At 49.7% G+C, this 16,970-nt stretch overlaps 1 protein-coding gene across 1 annotated transcript in view; it reads left to right on the top strand.

Moving 5' to 3' along the window:
• Nucleotides 1–1,786: 1,786 nt before the first annotated feature.
• Nucleotides 1,787–16,970, top strand: part of SLC7A5 (solute carrier family 7 member 5) — a 37,685-nt gene continuing 22,501 nt past the window's right edge. Inside the window, exon 1 of the mRNA XM_059825064.1 lies at nt 1,787–2,282. Within this exon, the coding sequence (XP_059681047.1) occupies nt 1,787–2,282 (496 nt within the window). The remainder of the gene's footprint in view (nt 2,283–16,970) is intronic.

Here is a 16,970-nt window from a genome sequence, read left to right as displayed (position 1 = left end):
AAGCTGAAGTATGAAATACAGTAACAAGGAAATGTCGGTAAATCTTGCTTGAGAAATAATCGGCTTAGATTACAGCCTCTGCAATGAGGCTGATGTTCAGCTAGTGGGCTGAAAAAAAGGCTTTTGGGTTTTCAGGAAAATTATGGGATAAATATGTTTTGCTGTTTATTTTTAATTAATTGTCATAGTCTTTGCAATCTCTTCAGGATCCCTTTTCTCTTTCAAAACTAGAAGAACATGCTTGGTGCAAAGGTAATTTTTGTCTAAGCTTTCTTCCTAATTCTGTATGTCTATATAAATGAGGAAGCGGTGAAGGCTGTTTGAAGCCTGTTGGCCGTTGTGGCCAACAGCCGGTAGGTGTCAGGTTCTGACCGGCGCTTCAAGGATTCCTCAGGATTCCTGTCATGGTTGAGTGGTCATGATGCCAATCACCAGGCCAGGTACCTGAAAACGTTACTAAAATGTTACCTCTTTCCCCAGAACGCAGATCTCGCCTTTCTCTGAGGTATCTTGCAGAAAACCTCCTGACCCGCCCCACTGCCTGTACCAAAGCGTGTCTGAAACTTGCAGGGAGGAGGATGGACACCGACCTTGGGTTTCAGCGCTTCTTGTGTGATGCCAGCTAATCACTTGCTGAGAAACAGCTCCTCAAAGGTACCGCTTCCAGCTCTCCATGGGAATGCTTCTTGTTGAGAATCAGGGCTTCCAGGCTTTAGCCTCCGAACTCATCTCCTGTCCCCCAAGGACAAGAGAGAGTCTGAATTTGCTGAAGAATTGGCTCCTTAGGCACTACTGTGAAGTATCCAAGTAACTCTCCTTGGATGCAGAACCCATGCCTTCACTGAGGTAGCGCGAGAGGAGTTGCTCCGTTTGCCTGCACGCTTGCCAGATTGGTGAAATATTTTTTTTTTTTTTTTTTTTGCGAACAAGTCCTTTTGGTGATCTTGGCATTTGAAATGACAGGCAGATTTCTGCAGTGCCTCTGCAGAGACACGGGTGATGCAGCAACGGTGCCTTGGCCCCTGCTTGTGTGAATGTGTCAAAGAGAGGAGTACAGTAGGTGCGCTAAAATGGGATGGGGCTGGGGAGACGCAGGTTTTGCTCAGCTTTAGGTTTACGCACACACACACAGAGACCCATTTTCCCTTCTAGGAAGGCACAGTCCGGAATGACCGGTAAGAAACCCCTCCTCTGGCAGCGCGGAGCCCCCCTGCCCCCCGGGAGCCGAGGCGCTGGGGGGCCGCTTTGGGCCCTTCGTTGCCCCGCTCCCCGCCGGTGCCGGGGGGCGCAGGGAAGTGCGGAGGGGGCTGGCGTGCGGGCTGCCCCCGCCTCCAGAGGGATCCGCCGAGCCGGGCCGGACAACGCCGCCGGTTCCCGGGGGCCGGCCAGCGGCTGCCCGCGCAACACCCCCCTTCCTCCTCCTCCTCCTCCTCCTCCTCCTCCTCCTCCTCCTCCTCCTCCTCCTCCCGGAAAGGAGGCCAGGCCCGCGCTCCCCGCCTAAGCGGGAGGCGCTCGCCGCACGCCGCCCACCGCCGCCGGAACAAAAGGGGCGGCTGCATGGTGGCGGCGGAGCGCCCTGCCGCGCCCGCCCCGCTCCGCGCCCCGCTCCGCGCCCCGCTCCGCGCCCCGCCGCCCCGCTCCGCGCCCCGCTCCGCGCCGCGCCACCATGTCGGGCAGCAGCAGCAGCGGCGGCGGCACCGGCAGCAGCACCGGCAGCGCGGTGAAGAAGAGGAGCCCGGCGGGCTCGGCCTCCTCGCTGGCGCAGGAGGAGGAGAAGAAGCAGGAGATGGAGAAGATGCTGGAGGCGGCGGGCGGCGGGGCGCAGGAGAACGGCTGCGCCCGCTCGCCCTCGCCCTCCGCCGAGGGCGAGGGGGTGACCCTGCAGCGCTCCATCACGCTGCTCAACGGCGTGGCCATCATCGTGGGCACCATCATCGGCTCCGGCATCTTCGTCACCCCCACCGGCGTGCTGCGGGAGGCCGGCTCCCCGGGGCTGTCGCTGGTGGTGTGGGCCGTCTGCGGGGCCTTCTCCATCGTGGGTGCCCTCTGCTACGCTGAGCTGGGCACCACCATCACCAAGTCCGGCGGGGACTACGCCTACATGCTGGAGGTGTACGGCTCCCTGCCCGCCTTCCTCAAGCTCTGGATAGAGCTGCTCATCATCCGGCCCTCCTCGCAGTACATCGTGGCTCTGGTCTTTGCCACCTACCTGCTCAAGCCCATCTTCCCCACCTGCCCGGTGCCCGACGAGGCTGCCAAGCTGGTGGCCTGTCTCTGTGTCCGTAAGTACCCGCTGACCCTCTCCAGGTACCCGCTGTCCTCCTGCCCCACGTGGCTCCCCGCTCACCATCACCTTCCGCAAAAAGCCCAAACAGCTAGCTGCCTTGAGCCCATCACTTCGTAGGAGACGCACCATCTCTCTTGTGCTAAACTGGCTCCACACTGGGTTTTTTGGGGCTGTTTTGAACAGCTGAGTAGGAAACGTGGCCCCATCCCGAATAAATCGAGCAAAAAATTCCCAAACTGCCAGTTATGGGCTAATGAGCCTCTCTGATTTCTGCAGCGGGCAGCGTGCAATAAATGCAATGTGCATTTTGCCTGTGCGCTGGAATGGGATTTCTCGCACCCTCCCGCAGGAGTGCATTCGGGCAGGGTGAAGTCCCCTCGCAACCCCGCAGTGCTGAGGTGTGGCGCGGCTGGGATGGGCGTTCGTGTGCAGACAGAGGCGCGGATAACGTGCAGTTGGGAAATATCTGTCATGAGCAACTGGTGCTGAACGTGGCCTGTGCTGCAGCGCCTGGCTGTTTTCAGCACCAGTTTTGAGATGAGACGTCTCTCGGCTGCATGTGCACTGATAGATACTGTGCTCGAAACCTGTTTGGTTTTTTTTTTTCCCTAGCAAACATTTTATCTCACAAGACGTTGCCTTGCAGAGGAGTTCAGTCATGCTGTGATGAATTTAGGGCCACCGATGTCTGCCATGGCACGCAAATCTCCCTCTCCTGCTGCAGTTTTTATCATCTCTCTGGTATTTTGAGGTCCGCGGTTTTGCCAGTGAAGCCCTATTCTCCATTCCGCTGGTGACTGCAAAGTCACCCCATCCAGATTCCTCGTTCTTTAAATACGGGACCATTTTCTGCCTTTCTCTCCTCATTTCTTATTCAGTCTGTGTTCCACTCACTGGTAGTTCTTGTGCCATTGTGAAGGTGTATCTCGGGAGAGGGTATTGTTTTTTGTGAGGACTTTAAAAAGCATTTATTTGCTGTACAAAGTTACAGTCAGGCGATCTGTTTCTTTTTTCATTTTGAGGCTGCAAAGAGAAGTCTGCTCATTTGTGCTGTCCAAAGGGAGATCGTGTTAGATTCCTTCGCCCTCTGAGGATGGCAGGCGTTCAAAAGTTGCGGCACATGGTCGTTATGGGAAGATATATTGTCTGTAAATGACTTCATACACAAACGGACTGAGTCTTTGGTAGATACATTATGTGGCTAGCGGGTAGATAAGATAACAGGCAGGGCAGCGAATTGTACTTTCTTTGGGCAAGACTGAAACTTGTTCATTCCCCGGGTAAATTTTTAGGTGAATTTTTTAGGTAAGTAGACAGGCACATGGGCTTCCCATCCAAGTTTTTAACAAAGTGGAGTGCGTATATTTAGGAAACAGTCACCCAACTAAGCAAGCTGTAGCAGGGTTAGAAAATAGTTCTGCTGATGGGTTTCTTGCCTCAAGTAGGGTCTTGTGAAAAATCTGGTTTTAGAGCTTTCCTGCCAGTCTGCAATACAGTTTCTTTGGTGACACAGAGAAAAGGGACACACGTGCACGTGGCGTTTTTTGCTGAGAAGCTAACAGAATTAGAGTGCTGATTAAATGGACTTTCTTACTGTTTTATGTTAAAGTTTTGCTGTGCAAGAACATATTTTAGTTGACAAAGCCTTTGAGACCGTGTTTCTAATAAGTAACTTTTCCTCTGTGGGATCTTTCCCAAAATAGGTGGGATGAGGTGTCTCTGTTCCCATTTTACTGATCAGAAAACAAGTAGGGGGTAAAGTAGACTTGCCCGTGGCAAGATCTGTTCAGTGACAGGGTGGATCGCAGCATGAAATTTCTTGATGCCAGGTCTCATTCCCACTGACGCTTCTCCAGTAAGTAATGCGTCTCCAACTTTCTTTTGCTAGCAATTAGTAGTTTTCCTAAAGCAGAATTTGTTCTTGAACCTTCATCTTGAAATGCCAAGGAAAGAGTTGGCTGGTTCTACAAATCTGCGTCATTTCCATGTGTTTCTTCTTTAAACTTTACTCCCCCCCTACACCGCTGGCTACTATTTTGTTTATGCTTTGGGTTAAATTTTTGTTTGTCTCCGTTGCTACAAAAGGTTAGTTCATCGCGCATTGCCTTCAGCAAGTTAGTTTTCTGTAACTTTGATTTTTGGAGTTAGCTTTCCTGCTGTCTGGTGCCAAAACCACATCATGAACTAGGAACAATAAATGAAGTAAATCTGGTCAAAGGACTTAGCAAGTCACACAAAACTTCTATGGACTAACAAGCAGCTTTGTTACATGGTTGTTCCAAACATACCCTACCTAGCAAGATATTTTTACCAAGACCCCCTAGGGTAGGAAAAATGGCCTATTTGTGTATATGCTCTAGAGCATACGTTAAGGAGTTATCTCGAAGAGGGGAAGAACAGTTTAGGAAGCAATAGGGGAATATGCGGCCCCGGGCTGGAATACAGCTGAACTTATTATGTAGCCAAAACCCAACCCTCTAGAACAGTACCAGCTGTATTCTTTGCAAAGTTTGTATCGCAACATAAAATGCAATTGACTGCATGGTTTCTAGTGAGAGGAGAAATAACAAAAGTTATTTGTTTCCACTTTGAGTGTTACTGGTGTTGAACAGTTGAATAAATAATGTGCTGTTCGGTATTTGCCACCATGAAGTACAGAAATAGAATTTCTAGGCATTACGATAATCTAAATAAATCACGGTCTTGAAAGAAAGAAAAAGTAGTTGGAATAGGGAATTTTGTTCCTCTTAAGGTGCTGAGAAAACAAGGTGGGTGGTAAGTAGAATTTAACTACAAATAGGGATTTTCTGTTATCAAGATTGTAATCTACAGGCAGTTGGTATGCAAGACTACTTCTTCCATGAGACAACATGAATGCTTATTACGGTTGCCAAATAGAAGTGTGGGAATTCACTACAGGGAAGTCTTCCTGTAGCAAGATGGGTCAAGCTGTTCATCATTAGCGTGGCTTATTTGATGTTCACCGTGAAACAGCCAGTGCTCCCTAGTTGTAAGTATTTGCAGGTAGTTTGGCTTAACGCTTTTCAGGCTGTGGGTTACTTGGGTAACTCACAAACCGCATGTTATTTTAGCTGTAAGATTGGATGGCTGATGCTTTTGGGACTGATAAATCATAAAAGCAAATGCTAAGGGATGAAAACTATAAGGTCCACCTGGTATCCAAGTGTTTTTTGAACAGAAGAAGCTAAAGTTTGTGAAGCTGAGAATTTATGCATATGCGTGAAAACCCAACAGTTGTTTGAATTCCCCCAAATATGATCTCATCTAAACCTCTTTTACGCCTCCTACAGAGGGTGGCGGGACAGTTACTACATCCTGACTTTTCATATTTGGTGACACCTACATTACAGTATCAGTGTTGTACATGGCAAAGAATTAAACTGCTAAGGATTCTGTACTCTGTGTTTCAGGTGCACATTTGAGGCTATGTGGATAAATGAAAATCCATTATATTTGTTGTTGGTTCCTCTTTTTTTCCCTTCAGAAAGCATCGCAGTGGAACGTACATTCACACTGCACTTCCAGCATGCTTGTATCTTTTTCTGCAATTTTCTCCAATTTATTTTCACTTTGAATTAAAAAAACACACATCTTTTAACAGAGTATTTAGGTAGCAAGTATAGTTTTGAAAGAACTTGTTTATGTTGCAGGACCATCTTCACGTAGCGGACGGAGGATCATGTAAAACTTTAATCCTGTCTTTTTTTCCCATTGAAGAGGTGGTGTCCAAGTAACGGCCTGAACAGTGATGTGGAACAGCATCCAACTGAAAGTGCCTCTCTGATATCTTACAGTGCTGGCAGGTCAGAGTCTCTTTTACAGCTGGCTGCCACTTGTGTTGACATTGCTTCAATTTGAACTGATAAATCTTAACAAAAACCATTCAAAAATTCACACAGCACAACCTAATACACAGTGCATGTTCTAGACATGGCTCAAGGATGGGAAGTTTCAAGTTACCCAGTTATTTCTTATTTCCACCTGTTAATGTGCTGATTTCCTACATGTGAGAGGTCTTTGAATGGTGGTACAGTAAATTCCCTGTAGATAAGGGAGGTGGGGGATAATCCTACTTCTAGACCTGAGCTGGTTCTTGCTTGGTGTTTCACAAGTGCCTAAACCGTTCTTCCGACACACATTCTTAGACGCAGCCTGCCACACACCCCTGTGTGCTACGTAACAGGTTATTCTATAATTTACTTCTTGACAATATAATCTGCTCCACAGAAGCTTGAGAAACTCTGCTAGTTGCATATAATTTTACCCTAGATCTTCAACGTCAAATCAGTGATTTGATTGTTAGCTTCTGACGCCTTTTATCACTTATTAGTTATATATGCTAATCTGGCACTAATAACCCCAGTATTGCTGCAGCAATAGCTGCTACTTCCAAAGCTACAGTATTTTAATCTTCTTTAAAATTTCTTTAGACTTTCTTTGCTGCTTCTGAAATATTATTTTGGGTACTCCTCCCGCAAGCATGGAATTCTGGTGAAATGATCCCATATTTCTCATTCGTCTCTTTTGGTATGAACAGCCTAATAGTGGAAGAATTAGTAGCAGTCAGTGCAGAGTTGAGTCATATCTAATAGCACATGTCATATGGAAGCGTCAGTGCCTGAAACCCCCCTGAGTACATTGTGAGTTAGAGGAGGATGGTATCGAATCCGGGGTTTGGCAAAAGCATATAAACACGTGCCTTGAATGCTTGCCAAATTACAGCCGTAGTCCATAAATGAATATTCGGTGTCAGCATTTCAACTAGCAATTGCATGTGTTGAAAGCAGGAACGTCTTTATTTAGTATTAAGGTTTTACTTTAAATCTGACAGTTCGGCTCTTTGACCAGCTGTTTAAAGTGAAGCTGTGGGCAGATTTTGAACTCACCGGGTATTAGATGGTAAGCGAGGCAAGCACAAAATACATCTTATGCTCGTCTGTTTAAGGTGGGTTTATTCTGCAGCATTGGTACTGGGAATTAATCTGCCAGGACAAGCCGGGTGTGAAGCTTTGAAGACTATTTTTTTTTTTTTCCTGCTCCAGAAAGGTGAATGAAATGACTAAGATATGTCAGTAAATATGCGCTTGTTTGATCAGAGTGGAAGGAAGGGATCTTTGTAGAATCTCTGCTGTATGGCTAATGCTGCAAGACTGAGGTAGCTTTTTTAAATCCGTGTTTAATTAGAGAGAGTAGCATTAGTGAACCTAGCCTCTGACGCTAGCAGGACTCTCCTGAAATGGATGAAGGTTTGGAGGACTCTTGAAACACAGCAAGCGACTACTGCATTTCTTGGCACCCCTCTCTTGGCTCTCGCAACAAACGTCCCATTAAATTTTATTGTATTTGAATGATTTACGCTACCACTGAGATCCTTTAGAGTTCTTTCTTTTCTGACATGGACAAATTGGGAAGGCTTTTTCAGAGAAACTCGCCATGGTCAGTCTAATTCAAAGCAACATCACTAGGTATTTCAAGTATTCCAGTAGTCTCACAGTCCTGGTGTCAGATGTGGCCAACGGATGAAATGCAATGGGTGAGAAAGCAGTTTCTTGCCGGCCAGCACCCGGAGCTGAATTCTGACCCTCTGCGTGGCATAGGTGGCATGATTCAGACTAAAACCTGCCTGGAATTTTTCGTTACCTTCATGACCCAGGATTTAGCACTCGATGCTGAAGTTCAGCCGCCTTCCTGGGGGTTTGTGGAACCTAATTCAGTACAACTAGGGGAAGGGGTTTCTGTATCGGTATAGCATTGCTGTGGGCCAGGTAAGATGCCGTGTTTTGCAGGTCCAGGAGCTGACCATCTGGCAAGGATGGTGATGTGTCTGTGGGGCTTAATGTGCACGTAGAGTATTAGTGAGTCTTGTTTGCAGTTAGGAAGATACTTTGTATGAGACGGGCATGGTGGAAAAGATGTTTAGCTTGTGATAGTTATGGGGTCCTTTCAATTTGCTGGGAAGGGAAGAGATACACCTCTTTCTCCCATTGCATATATATGTTGTTTGTCTCCCATTTACATGTTTGTATAAACATACATATGTTTCTAGATGTTGTTTGCCTCCCGTTGCATATATATGTTGTTGGTCTATATTTTGTTTGTCTTCCTGTAGTAAAATGACCTGTTTTGTGGGATTGCTGCATCATGTATTCTAGAAACTTTGACAGTAAAAACACAAGCTTATTTCTAAGGAGACAAAATAGTAACTCCTACCACAGGCTAGGATTTAGCTCCCCTAACATTAATAAATTCTTTGTAGTTTTTCAGGTACCACACAGTTTGAGTAGCGTAAACTGTATCACCGTTATTACGGTACCTTGGTACCAAAGCGATGGGTGCATTCATACAGGCTTGAGATCCAGCCTCTGCAGTATCTGCAAACCGTGAAATTCCTCACCGAGCTCTTCCTCTGGGCAGTCCTGGTGCTGCCTTTTGGCCCTTGGCCCCGACTGGGCTGCAATGGTTGGCACAGCTCTTGAGAGCACTGTGGCAAGTAAGTGCTTGTTAATTTATTCTTGCAGAATTCTGGAAGCTTGAGGGTGTGGATGCTTCTGGGAGCTGTGCTACATGATGACATGCTAGCATCATCCTGCTTTGCACTAACCTCTCTGGCTCCCAGCTCCGAGCCTGTTTTAGCACCAGGGGCTTCCTGGAATTGAAAGCCGGCGGAGAGATGGAGCTGTGACACATTCAGGGTGTCCGCGGCCATTTGTTGGAGGCATCCAGAGTTCATGCTCTCAGTTAGGGGGTGGGTCTGGAGACGATCTCTTTTCTTAGACTCTAGTGGTAGGGCAGCCTTTGCCTTCTCCTTTCACCTCTTGTTTGTGGATTGCCCATCCCCTGATTCCTCAGCATTGCTGTTTCAGGAAGAAAAATAAAAAGGAAACTAAACTGTTGCCAGGTATGCTTATTATTATAAGTTGATTTTAATATAGACACATTTGCTCTGGGGCCAAGCGCTCCTTTCCAACAGCCTCATGTGCTGCTAAGTGTTTCCCTTCTACAGACCGATTGCCCTGGCTGTTAAGTTTCTCCAGGGACTTGTCCTTGAAGAGCTATCTACAAAGGTTTTCCTTCTGCTTTTTCTCTTTACCGCCTTGCAGGGCACAAGTCTTCACTCAATATCTATGAAGTTGAAATTTCACAGAATCACAGAGTCACTAAGGTTGGAAAAGACCTGTAAGATCATCAAGTCCCACCCCCACCCCAACCCCTCCATGCCCACTAAACCATGTCCCGCAGTGCCTCGTCCACACCTTCCTTGAACACCTCCACTGAGGTGTTCCCTAACCATTTTCTGTGTATGTCCTTGTATGTATGTCTCATGTTAGATCGTGCTCTTAGAAATAGACACCTGAGACTGTTGGAAGACGCTGTGGCATCCCAGCCACCTGAATATAAAGTGGGGTTTTTTTGGCCTTAGTGAATAGCTAAGGCATTGATGTCCCCATGCTTTAAACCACTGTAGTCAGTACAGCGTAATTACTTGTTTGGACTACGTGGAGTAACTCTATTTCTGTGTCTAACCTCTGGTGGGCTTAGGCAGTGGTTGTCTTTAAAGCACGTGGACTGTTTTGTGTCCGTGCCATGTGCTGCTGTCATCCCTGCAGTTTGTTTCTTGGCGGCCATGGGCTCAGCTTGTCTTGTCTCTGTTTGAAACCTGGTTGCACCATCTTTGGTAGAAGAGAAAACTGCTTGTCCATCATCTGCACTTTATGAAGAGTGAAAGGAGCAGCCTTTGCTGCAGGACGGGGCGATGGAAAGGAGCTGAGAGCTGTTCTGTAAGTAATTGTGAGGAGGAAATCAACATCACCCAGTGGCAGATGGTAAATAGAAGCATCGTTTTACAATTGTAAGGGCTAAGTGCTTTGGAAATGCGCGAGTTACAAACAGGAATCATTGCATGATTCATCCTCCGTGCGCGCACAGCGTTACAGTCCCCGTTTTCCTGGTGGGGAAGCTGAGGTGGAGGATTTCCCCTCATTCTTCCCCTTTCTTTCCACAAGTTCCCTACCCTTCTACGCATTTTCGTTCTGGTCCTGTAGTACCACGAATAGGAATCCACAGGTAACTTGCAGCAAGTTAATTGAGTTTACTTCTTTAAAGCAAGCTACTTCAACACATTTATCCTTGTTATAGAGGTGTATACTGAATTATATAGGAAGCACAGAATCACAGAATCACTAAGGTTGGAAAAGACCTGTAAGATCATCAAGTCCAACCTGGGAAAAAAAAAACAAACCACAACACAGCCACAAAAAACAAACCACAACACACCAAAAACCAACCCACCCAACACCACACAGCACCATGCCCATCAAGCCACATCCCACAATGCCACATCCACACGCTCCTTGAATACCTCCAGGGAGGGTGACTCTACCACCTCCCTGGGCAGCCTGTTCCAATGTTTCACTACTCTCTCAGTAAAGAACTTTTTCCTAATATCCAGCCTGAACCTCCCCTGGCGCAACTTGAGGCCATTTCCTCTTGTCCTGTCACTTGTCACTTGGGAGAAGAGACCAACACCCACCTCACCACAACCCCCTTTCAGGCAGTTGTAGAGAGCGATGAGGTCTCCCCTCACCTCCTCTTCTCCAGACTGAACACCCCCAGCTCCCTCAGCCGCTCCTCATCAGACTTGTGCTCCAGACCCCTCACCAGCTCCGTCGCCCTTCTCTGGCCACGCTCCAGCACCTCAATGTCCTTCTTGGAGTGAGGGGCCAAAGCATTACACATCAAGACCAGGGAAACCTATAGGAGATTAAATAAAGGACAGAAGTGACACTGTGCAAGGCTCCCAAGGTACGTAACCTCGCACACAGCATGAATGCAGCTGTGCCAGTACCTCGAGAATTCCTGCACCCATTTCAGAAATGTTTTGCCTGAAAAGCTGCTAAAGGTCTTGGGTTGAGCAAACTCCCATCTCCCCATCAGCAAGTTACATACGGTGCTGGAATTGGATCCTTTTTTCCCCTTGAATTGAGGACGGGTGTGTGGAGCTGTTTGGATTTTTTCCAAACAGAGCCTCCCTGAGCACTGTCTTTCCTCCACCTCCGATCCGTGGCCACGTTCCATTACCCCGGGAAAGCTGCAGCCCTGCCTTTTTCTATAGGATAGTTGCCAAGAATGTTGCATCATAAATGCCAAGCTCCGGTTTACCTGTATTAGGGCTCCATTCACATACTGTTTGCTTTGGGCAGAACCACGTGCCCGCAGGGCAGCTTTACTACATCCTGCCTTTCCTTTGTAGACACAGGAGCTGTTGTTACATACAGCGTGTTCGTCATGGACTTCTTCTGTGTGGGGATCGTCATGATCCCTTTCTGTGTCTGCTTTGTAGGGATTTATTCCTATTGTCATCTAGACATCATGTTTGGGAGGGATCTTGGAACTTGAGTTCAAAGGGATATGCCCATAAAATGTGACTTGCTGGGGGGCAAGGTTCTGGGTCCTAGGTTTTATTAGTCCGTTTATCCTTGGTTCCTATCAGCAACGGGGAAATGATCTGACTGTGCAGATGAGTGCCAGCGGAGCAGGTTCAGTGACATGCCTGAAGCCAGCTGGGACTACTAGGACAGAGTAAATAACTGAAGCTGAACCCACTGTTGTCTTTACAAAGCCAAACTTCTCTTTGAAAGCCTCTGGCTTCCCCTGTGGCTTGAGCATCTTGGAACGGAGCTCGCCCTGGGCTAGGCGAGGGCAGTCACCAGAAGAGGTGAAGGGGTGAACAGCACCTTGTGGGCACGTTCTCTCTACACCGGTCAAAAACCAGTATCTTCCCTACTTCTGCCAGAAGTAATAAGTAAATGAAGTACCCCCTCTTAGATCCGCAATCACTGCAGCTTTCTAGCTCCTATTATCCCAATTATGTAAAGCCTTTGGAGAGGAGCTGCTGGATCAGACAGCCCGTGTCACGTCAGGTCGTGCTGAAGTCCGTATTCCTAGAACGATTCCTGATGACGGCCCCGATGGGTCACGCTAAATGTCTGCCTGGCTGCATAGCTGGCTTCGGACAACAGCCAGCGGCTGTAGCCTTCGGAAGGGTGCTGCAGAAATTAGGGCAGCGCAGTCTGGTCTTTCCCTGCTTTGTATCGTTGCCCTGATGGATAGTGAAGCTGTGGCTGTGCAGCTTTCCCCCGTTGTTCATGTGGAGCAGTTCATCCGAGGTGGATGGAGCGGTGCCAGGAGGAGTCCCGCAGCCCCTGCTTCCCAGGGCAGCATCTCGGATCAACGGAATGAAACTTTCTGCTTTAAGGAACCCTAGCCCCCTGGTCTCCTGAGAAGCTGAGCAGCCACTGGAATTCATCTTGGAGTTTTACTGAAAAAGTACTCGGTCTGTCTTTTCGTCTCGGTGTCTGTAGGATTCTTTCTGGTGGCTGAGACTGGGGTTTTTTTTAGCCCTTCCTATGTTGAAAGCGTTTAAATGTAGTAACGCCACCACACTCCTTGAGGAAAGACAAATATTATTACATGGTGGGAAAAGCGAAGCGGAGAGATTGTGACTTGAAGGGCTCTGAATCACGACTGGCGTGGAAGAAGCTCTCAGCCCTGTTCAGAGTCTCTGGCCCTAAGTGTTTTCTTATTTTTACGGAGCCCATTTATCTGGCACCGATACGTTTTTAGGAGCTGAATACAGGCGCTTCTGCTGCTTTTCAGTTTTGGAGTGCGTAGAAGGCTTTTGCCTTTTATGTACACCACCGCCGTCCCACGGTCTGTCCAGCAGACTCCGTGCAGAACCAGAATGTGAAAAACAGCCCTGAGAAAGTCAGTATTTAATGTGGAGGCTGAAGCAGCTATTGTCAAAGAAACAGAATGCCTAAATGGGGAAGGGCATGTCGCTGTCGCACCTCTAAGGGCTGTCTTCACTAACGGGAAAAGTGTGCTTTTAGATGCGTTAGCTCATCCGTTAAACATCCCTCTGTAAACAAGGAGAGTTTTATTTTTAGCATAATCACTGGTCGAAGTGAATCCTGGATCCTCGGTTCCCTCCCCGTCCTCCCCATTAGGATTCACCAGCGGTGGTTTTAGTAGGTGGATTGTGATCTGGTATTTCCCTGTGTTTTCTTCTCCCCCCCCGCAGCACAGACATACTGTCAGCTTGACCTTGCTAGCCTGTATTTTCTCCTCCCCTGTATATCTGGACAATGTCTCCTTTAGCTTACTGGTTGGAGCAGATATATCGCAATCTTCCTGCGAGGTGAGAGAGCTGTGACCGTGCAAACCGCCGACAGTGCTGGCCTGCTGCTTGATGCTGGAAAGCCTCCAAGCCCGGGCACGCCGCCTCTTTCTAATTAGATGCACCGTATCTCCCCTGAACAGCACAGCGTGGAGGGACCCTGGGATGGGGGGTTAAATTTGGGGGAGGCGGTGTGACAGGTTTGTCAGCGCGGTTCCTCACCGCTTGCTTTTGGCTGCGTGCCGAAGCAGGTCAGCCAAAGCCCAGCTCGTGCTGTCCTGTGACCTGCGCGAGCGCCCGCAGGGCTGTCCTTCCCAACAAAGGCAGCTCTGGGTCATTTCGGTCTCACCCACTCCGAATACCCAGACACCCCCGAAGTGCCAAAGGGGATTGAAAGACATGATACAGAAAAAAGTGAATCTGAAATTCTTCGTTTACTTCTGGCTTTCATTCGCGTGGGATGTATTGGATCACGTGCTTTTCTTTGCAAAGACTTCCACCTCTTCCATTTCTCCAAACTTTAAATGCTCTTGTATTGAGACAACACTAGATCGCAGGGGTTTGGCGCGGGGGGAGCCAATGAACCTGAAAGCAGGCATCGTGTTCTGGGACGCACAGTCTGCTGCGCTGCGGCTGGCTTTGCTTTTCCCTGCCTAAAGATCCCCTACCAGCAGCCTTTAGCTGACCAGTATATGGAGGCTTAAATCCTCTCAGCCTGCTGCGCATCGCTGTTGTGCTGAGGCCCCAGCGGGCTCTCGGACCCCTGTGAACGCATGGTGCGACTCGTATCCCTTCTTGCCTGCGTGGGCTCTGAGTTGCCGGGAAGTCCCGTCGCTCTCTGCGCTCGCTCGAGCGGGAACGTGAAGTCTAATCGTTGCTGTCGGACCCAGATACTGCCGTCCCTGAAGACAGAGCTCTCTGAAGCCAGCCCGTGGGGACGTCTGAGCCTGGGCCTGCTCATATGTTCCAGAAAGGCTATTCCCAGCTCTGGCGTGGGCTCTGCGTGCGTTTCCCTGAACTCTTACTAACGCAGTTGCTTTCTCACAGGCAGGGCAGGATGCAGGGTGGCAGTGAGCCAACAAGACCATTTTAAATGCCCAAATACTCCTTCCTCCTCACAGAATCACTACGGTTGGAAAAGACCTGTAAGATCATCAGGTCCAACCACCAACCCAACCCCACCATGCCCACTAAACCATGTCCCGCAGTGCCTCGTCCACACGTTCCTTGAACACCTCCAGCGATGGTGACTCCACCACCTCCCTGGGCAGCCCATTCCAGTGCTTCACCCCTCTCTCAGTAAAGAAATTTTTCCTAATATCCAGCCTGAACCTCCCCTGGTGCAACTTGAGGCCATCTCCTCTTGTCCTGTCACTTGGGAGAAAAGACCAACACCCACCTCCCCACAACCCTCTTTCAGGCAGTTGTAGAGAGCGATGAGGTCTCCCCTCAGCCTCCTCTTCTCCAGACTGAACACCCCCAGCTCCCTCAGCCGCTCCTCATCAGACTTGTGCTCCAGACCCCTCACCAGCTCCGTCGCCCTTCTCTGGACACGCTCCAGCACCTCAATGTCCTTCTGGTAGTGAGGGGCCCAAAACTGAACACAGGATTCAAGGTCCTCCCACGGTTTTATTTCTCAGTGCACGGCTTGCTGTGCCCTCGCTGGGAGGCAGGGCGTGAGGCTGCGGGAACGTGCCTTTGCTCCGAGCTGATGAGATGTGAGCGGCTCTGGTGCGTGGTCCTGCCACAAGCCAGAGAGCAAAGGCAGGCACTGCAGATCCCGTGCGACCATCTCACGTTGGAGGTGGGCTAGCGGGTACGCGGCGTGCCGGTGCCTGCGTTCTTCGCGTGCACGTGTGCGCTCAGGGTACGCTTGGCTGGGTACCGCTCTGTAGCTGGGAGGTAACTTTGCTTCAGGGTAGGGGTGCGTCGTGGTTTTTCCTGTGATACTCGGCACGTGTTGAGTGTCTTAAGGCACCGGGTGTTCTTCCTGGGCCGTAACCAAGCCATCCGACTACTGCTCCCACCTTTATCCATTGCCTTCCCCTCCCCGTTCTGAAGCACCCCGTGCGGCTCAGCCCCATGGGGACAGGCGTGTGGCCAATCTCCGCTGGCAATCTCCTGGAGAGATTGGTGACCTGATGAAGATGCTGCTGATCCCCCTCCTGTCTCTGGGGGATTGATTGAGGCTGAAATATCTACATCAAATGCTCTGGACTTTCAACTGTGAGTGCAGATATAGCCCGTAATCTCAGGAGAGGGTGATCTGCATCCCAGCTGAATATTTTAGGGAGCAGCTGTTTGGCTCTGGTCGAGGCAGCGGGGCCCTGTGAAGACAAGCTGCAGGATGTAGGAAAGAGCCTTTCCATGAGGGCAGAGGCCAGTCTGGAAAGGTTCCCGCAGGGAAAAGCCTCCAGCTCACGAAGAAAGGTTGAGATCCGCTCCTCCCCGAGCTGCTCGGTGACCGGTCGGCTCCAGGGGCCGGTGACAAGCTGGCACGGAGGCAGCGAGGGGTGGCTCGGCGCAAGGGGGACGAGGAGGGGAGGGCATCCAGCACGTGGGGCACCGTCATCCTCTGCGTGACATTTGCCCGTCTCTATTACAAGCAACAGGCTCTGGGGAGCAGGGAGTGAGCCGGGCACGAAAATAGTAAGTGATTTGGAAGAGCAGTAAAGGTTTTAGCCATTATTTTCTCTGAAACAGGTGAAAACTCGGCCAGTCAGCAGCTTTGGGGGCTTTAGACAAGTTCACGCTGTCCCTTGCCTGGTAGGCACTGAATAGGGGCAGGAGCAGGCGATCCAGAGGAGGGTGATGGGGGAACAGGGCAAAAAAAGGTAGGAAATTAGGCTTCATTAGTTGCATTAACCACAGAGCAACTTGTAGGTGGTGGGAGCTTCTGGGCAAGCAAAATGCTGCGTGAGGAGGGCAGTGTCATCAAGTACAAGAGCAGCCACAGCAAATCTGAGCCGTGGCGCTGGCCTGCTCTGTGCAGCCCTCTCTCCCGTCGCTGCGGTGTGCGGCCCTGGTGAGCCTCTCTGAAAGCCTGCACAACTGTCCCTGGCACCACTGGTCGAGTGGGTCAAGCAGAGGATGAGGGTTTCCTTCTGTCCGGCTTCTCTCCCTGTCTGTGCCGCTGACCTGCAGGCGTCTGGCTCGCAGCCTGCCGAATGGGTCAGGACAGGGATGAGTGGGTCAGGACAGGGACAAATGGGTCAGGACGGGGACGAATGGATCAGGATGGGGACGAATGGGTCAGGATGGGGACGAGTGGGTCAGGACAGGGACAAATGGGTCAGGACAGGGACAAATGGGTCAGGACGGTGACAAATGGGTCAGGATGGGGACGAGTGGGTCAGGATGGGGACGAGTAGGTCAGGATGGGGACGAATGGGTCAGGACGGGGACGAGTGGGTCAGGACGGGGACGAGTGGGTCAGGACGGGGACGAATGGGTCAGGACGGGGACAAATGGATCAGGACGGGGACA

Source organism: Gavia stellata, chromosome 15 (genome assembly GCF_030936135.1).
Source record: "Gavia stellata isolate bGavSte3 chromosome 15, bGavSte3.hap2, whole genome shotgun sequence".
Taxonomy (NCBI): Eukaryota; Metazoa; Chordata; class Aves; order Gaviiformes; family Gaviidae; genus Gavia; species Gavia stellata.
Note: the sequence above shows the minus strand (reverse complement) of the source record. Positions and strands in the feature narration are given on the sequence as shown.